Source organism: Athalia rosae, chromosome 7 (assembly GCF_917208135.1).
Source record: "Athalia rosae chromosome 7, iyAthRosa1.1, whole genome shotgun sequence".
NCBI classification, from domain to species: domain Eukaryota; kingdom Metazoa; phylum Arthropoda; class Insecta; order Hymenoptera; family Athaliidae; genus Athalia; species Athalia rosae.
This window is the reverse complement of record NC_064032.1, coordinates 8,713,913-8,720,372: the sequence shown is the minus strand read 5'-3', so window position 1 is coordinate 8,720,372 and position 6,460 is coordinate 8,713,913. Positions and strand designations below refer to the sequence as shown.

General features: G+C 36.1%; 1 protein-coding gene across 1 annotated transcript; it reads left to right on the top strand.

Annotated features, from left to right (window-relative positions):
• The first annotated feature begins 2,831 nt into the window (after positions 1–2,831).
• On the top strand, positions 2,832–4,675 carry LOC125501693 (ATP-dependent DNA helicase pif1-like). Its single transcript, XM_048658087.1, has one exon. It carries the CDS (start codon positions 3,143–3,145, stop codon positions 4,673–4,675), a length of 1,533 nt encoding a protein of 510 aa, XP_048514044.1. The 5' UTR covers positions 2,832–3,142.
• Positions 4,676–6,460: the final 1,785 nt, after the last annotated feature.

Below are 6,460 nucleotides of genomic sequence, written 5' to 3'. Positions count from 1 at the left end.
AGGCTGTGTTTAGACGCGAGATTTCTAAATGATGCAATCGATGGAGATAACGAGTCTCCACCCATAATTAGCGAGATTATGCAAAAGCACCATGGCATGACGTATTTCACTACCCTGGATTTAACGCATGGATACTGGCAGGTCCCATTGTCAAAGGAATCGCGGCCTTACACGGCGTTTCTCCATGGTTCCAGTCTTTATCAATTTACAAGAATCCCATTTGGTTTGAAAACTGCGGGGAGTGGATTCATTCGTGCGATGAGTCTAGCGCTTGGTGATAGGTTGCAAAATTTTCTGACTTATTACATAGACGACCTATTGGTTACATCTAAAACATTCGACGAACATCTTGCTCATTTGGATCAACTTTTCAAAGTTTTGTATCAAAATAATTTTACATTACGCCTCACGAAATCGTTGTTTGTCCGGAAATCGGTACCATTTCTAGGATTTACTCTCACGTCTCAAGGCATTTTTACAGATGAAGACCGTTTGAAAATAATACAAAATTTTGAACCTCCAAATAGCAAGGTCCAGTTGCAGAGATTTTTAGGTATATGTAATTATTATAGGCAGTTTAGTATTGCGCATTCTAGATTAGTAGAACCATTCCGCGAATTATTAAAGAAAGATGCCAAATGGATCTGGACACCATCACATAACCAAGCATTTATTTCATTGAAATCAAATTTCACAAAAGTAGTGACGTTAAGTCACGTGTTACCGAATAAAGAATTTAAGGTACAAACAGATGCATCCGACAAAGGAATTAGCGGCATATTATTTCAAATCGATGACGAAAACCATGAACGGATTATTTCACTAGTCAGCAGGGGTTTGATTCCAGCAGAAAGAAACTATACCACGACGGAAAAAGAGTTGTTGGCGATTATTTATGCGGTGTCAAAATTTAGAATATACCTAGTCGGAACGCGCTTTGAGGTAATAACGGATCATAAAGGCTTAACATTTTTAAATACTACACCTTATCAGACTGCGAGGCTAAGTAGATGGAGTCTGATCTTACAAGAGTACACGTTCACGGTTAAATATTGTAAGGGAAGTGATAACATCGTCGCAGATTTTTTCAGTAGGAACCCAAGTGGCCGGTTCAGCGAAGAAGTGACGGACAAACTAGTCATCGCAGATATTGATGCATATTTTGCATGCTACGGAGAGACGTCCAGTGTACAAGCGATTGTAGCAGCGTGCCAATTAGAGATAGATCCGATACTCCGTAAGCAATTCAAGAAACTGGCTACTGAACAGTCGCGGGATCTAGAATTGAACAAGTTCATCCGTAGATCGTGCGAGGGGGATGATAGGGTCAGGTTTCAGAATTGTAACGGAATATGGTTTCATCAAAACAAAGATGCACAAAGTTGGCAAATAGCGGTCCCGAAGTCAATGCAACATTTAATAGTCAGTTCAACACACAGCAAGCTCGGTCATGTAGGGATATATAAAACGGAAAAATATTTACAGCAATACTATTATTGGAGAGGAATGACACGAGATGTAAAGAAGTATATTATAACGTGTGATTTATGCCAGAGGGTAAAACATCTAACAATCAAGATGGAGGGAGAATTTCAGATGGTAAAAGCCGATAAACCAAATCAGTTATTAACAGTAGACTATTATGGGCCTCTTCCTGCCTCGATCGGGGGAGTGGCATATATTTTTGTAACAATAGACGCGTTTTCCAAACTAGTTACTCTATACCCAATGAAGAAGGCTACGACCCATGTAACTTTAAAGAAAATTATTGACGATTACATACAAAAAAGGGGTAAACCTGAGTGCATATTGTCGGATCACGGAACGCAATTCACATCGCCGATATGGAAAAATGAATTAGAAAAACACAATATTAAAGTAACATACTCCTCCATACGACACCCTCAGTCTAACCCCGCAGAAAGGGTAATGCGTGAGTTAGGCAGATTCTTTCGAACATTTTGTGCGGAGCAACATACGAAGTGGGTCAAATACGTCCCTAAAATAGAAACATTGTTCAATGTAACGACACACCACGGTACGGGATTTTGTCCGCATGAACTGCACTTTGGAACTAATCCGCAAGAGAAAATAAGGGAAATTGTTGAGTATCCACCAGCAATTGAGCAAGCTCATGAGGTAAAGATTATGTTGGCAAAGGAGCGTCTTGAGAAATGTTTTAATCAAAGGAAAGGGCAACAAAAAACTAAGAGCCGAATCCAGTTGACGAATGGTGATTTGGTTCTGCTGCGAGTGCCTCACCAATCGAATGCCATAGAAAGAGTGACACACAAATTCTTTCACTTGTTTGAGGGTCCATATCGAATTATTAAAACAGTTGGTGGTAACGCGTTTGTGTTAGCGGAACGAGATGACCAAAACAAGGTCAGAGGGACATATAATCGTGCAAGCTTGCGAATGTATTATCAGGCTACTCAACACGCTGACAAGTCGCACCTACCTCCAAACGCCGCTACTGTCTAGGCGAATAATTAGTTTGTAGTTGTAGGGTAGTCAATGTTCTTTTTGTTAGTATGTAAGTAATTATATTGTATTGTTTAAGTAAGAATATGACGTCAAAGATAGGAAAAGATTGTGCATGCAGCTTGACAAGTGCGCTCCATGCAAAGGGGGATGATGTAACGGGTCAAACATGACTGATTGAAAAAGGAAAAACATGAAAAGAGGAAGAGATAGGTAAGAGTAGGGGGGAATTAGGAGGAAGGTGCCGAAAGGCGAAATTAAGATCCGTCTCTTCTCCCTGGGCAGTTGTGAGCATCGCACGTTATAATTAAGATAAGTTTCGCATATCTTAATATATATATTTCTTGTGTGCGTGTGTATGTGACTGAACTCCTCCTAAACGACTGGACCAATTTTGATGAAATTTTTTGTGTGTGTTCGTGGAGATTCGAGAATGGTTTAGATTTACAGTTTGGTCTACTGGAAAATGTTTTTTCAATTAATTTCTTATCTATAAGGAGTTGTTGATTTTGGAATGTTTTACATTAGATCCGGCGGACGGCGCTATCATCGCATTCAATATTATTCTATTTCAATTTTAGTTTGTCCTGACAGATGGTGCTACGATTAAAATCCTGATAGTCAATTCTCCGCAGAAATATACAATGAGGCTTTAATTATGATTGAGGATATTTGTATTCTTATTTCAAACATGCCACTCATCCATTTTGGCATGCCGGCGCCGAACCGCCCAGCAGTAGATATCATCAACAGTGATGTTCAACGTGAACACCAGTTTGATAAGACTTCGTTGGCTACTTTTGTTGCTAATAATGAACAATTGCTTACAGCTGAACAACGAAATGTATATGATCAAATTAACGTATCAATTGCAGCACAACAAGGTGGATTCTTTTTTTTGGATGCACCAGGTGGCACTGGTAAAACCTTTCTCATCTCACTGATACTTGCGCGCATTCGATCACAAAATCATATTGCATTGGCCATTGCTTCATCAGGCATTGCAGCGACGTTACTTGATGGTGGACGGACTGCGCATTCAGCACTTAAGTTACCTTTGAATGTTCATACAAATCCCGAAGCAATGTGTAACATAAAGAAGCATTTCGGCATGGCTGAAGTTTTGAGAAAATGCAAAATTATTATTTGGGATGAATGTACAATGGCCCACAAGCATTCGCTTGAAGCTCTCGACAGGTCCCTGAAGGATATCAAAGATAATACTAGGCTTTTCGGTGGTGCTCTACTGCTACTGTCTGGTGATTTCAGGCAAACATTGCCAGTAATTCCACGTGCGACATATGCAGACGAAGTAAACGCATGTTTGAAGGAATCTTATCTATGGCGGAGTGTCAGTAAATTGAGCCTTACTATCAATATGCGCGTTCAACTACAAAATGATCCATTAGCGTCAGGATTCTCTGAACAATTGTTAGACATTGGCAACGGTAAAATTCAACTGTATGAAGATACCCAATTTATTAAATTTCCAGAGAACTTTTGCAACATGGTGGCTACCAAAGATGAATTAATAAATAGTATCTTTCCAGATTCAAGATATGACTATACTAATCATGAATGGCTACAAGAGCGAGCTATTTTAGCTGCAAAAAATTTAGATGTAGACGCCATCAATTTCAAAATACAACAGTCATTGCCTGGTAATGAAATTACATTTAAATCAATTGACACCGTTGTTGATCCTGACGAAGTGGTCAACTATCCAGTAGAATTTTTGAATTCTTTAGATTTACCTGGAATGCCACCACATAATTTGCGACTGAAGATTGGCTCACCTATAATTTTGCTTCGTAATTTAGATGCCCCGAGATTGTGTAATGGCACGCGATTAGTTATAAAAAAAATCATGGGCAACATTATTGAAGCGAATATTTTATCTGGAAAATTCCAAGGTGAAATTGTACTTTTACCGCGGATCCCAATGATTCCTTCAGATTCACCTATACCATTTAAACGCTTACAATTTCCGATCCGTTTGGCATATGCTATGACTATTAATAAGTCACAAGGTCAAACGATGACATTTTGTGGCTTAGATTTAGAAAATCCGTGTTTTTCTCACGGCCAATTGTACGTTGCGTGTTCCAGAGTTGGAAAACCATCGAGTTTGTTTGTTTATACTCCTCATGGACTAACTGAAAATATTGTACATCCAATGGCATTACGCTAAATTAAGTTTTTGTAAATTAAAAATAAATAAATATATATGTTATAAAATGTTTTGAGTGTAAGCTTTTTCACCTTTCATTAAAATGAGTTGAAGTTTTCATTTACGATGCTGTTATTTATTTAACAAAGTAATAACTTTTCAATAATAATTTTCATCAAAGCGGTCCAGATTGTTTCAGCTCATTAAAAGAAGTATGAAATTAAAGACGTGTGTACAGGACAACGTCTGTCGGGTCCGCTAGTCTTAATATATATATTTCTTGTGTGCGTGTGTATGTGACTGAACTCCTCCTAAACGACTGGACCAATTTTGATGAAATTTTTTGTGTGTGTTCGTGGAGATTCGAGAATGGTTTAGATTTACAGTTTGGTCTACTGGAAAATGTTTTTTCAATTAATTTCTTATCTATAAGGAGTTGTTGATTTTGGAATGTTTTACATTAGATCCGGCGGACGGCGCTATCATCGCATTCAATATTATTCTATTTCAATTTTAGTTTGTCCTGACAGATGGTGCTACGATTAATTTGAAAAAAATTTTGTTATTCAATTCATGTGCTGATTAAAATATTAAATGTAATTATTTTTTGAAGAGTTTTGAAGTGTGTATAAATAATTTTGTGAATTCAGATGTTTTTTTAATTGATTTTTATTTGTAAGGAGTTTTTGATTTTGGAATGTTTTACATCAGATTTGACGGATGGCGCTATCATCGCATTCAATATTATAAATATATCTTAATATATATATTTCTTGTGTGCGTGTGTATGTGACTGAACTCCTCCTAAACGACTGGACCAATTTTGATGAAATTTTTTGTGTGTGTTCGTGGAGATTTGAGAATGGTTTAGATTTACAGTTTGGTCTACTGGAAAATGTTTTTTCAATTAATTTATTATTTATAAGGAGTTGTTGATTTTGGAATGTTTTACATTAGATCCGGCGGACGGCGCTATCATCGCATTCAAGATTATTCTATTTCAATTTTAGTTTGTCCTGACAGATGGTGCTACGATTAATTTGAAAAAAATTTTGTTATTCAATTCATGTGCTGATTGAAATATTAAATGTAATTATTTTTTAAAGAGTTTTGAAGTGTATATAAATAACTTATACATTGTAAATTTAGTGCGGAATCGAAGTGAGTATATTTTTTATGAATTATCTTTTTCAATTTACACGTGCGTTTATTAACAACCAACATAACCTTCAAGTTTATTTGTGTAGTTAGAGGATTGAATTTTTTTAATTATTTTTATTGACAATTAATTCATTTTTGGAGATATTAAATAAAAAAACTCACAAAATGCGATTACATGTTCTTTATCTAAAATTTGTCATAATAAATCTTTTGAGTTAATTAATTAAAAATTCATTATCAATAAGTAACTCATATTCATTGTATAATGAGTTAAAGTTTTCATTTACGATGCTGTTATTTATTTAACAAAGTAATAACTTTGCAATAATAATTTTCATCAAAGCGGTCCAGATTGTTTCAGCTCATTAAAAAAAGTATGAAATTAAAGACGTGTGTACAGGACAACGTCTGTCGGGTCCGCTAGTATATATATATATATTCAATAAATGTTAATACGCCAGGGAGATCGAGCTGAACATAGGATTTTTAACGATTGTGATTCTTATGGTGCTGTGTTATATTTATATCCCGTTCTTACTATTTCATTGTTTATTTTTATCATATACACTTTTAGCACGCGTTCATTTATTTTGTACTTTATTCAATACCCGTTACGTGTCGCTTATTTTATTTATACACATAGAG

Excerpts from the sequence above, each read along its gene's own strand:
- LOC125501693 (XM_048658087.1), top strand. The coding sequence starts at position 3,143 with ATGATTGAGGATATTTGTATTCTTATTTCAAACATGCCACTCATCCAT.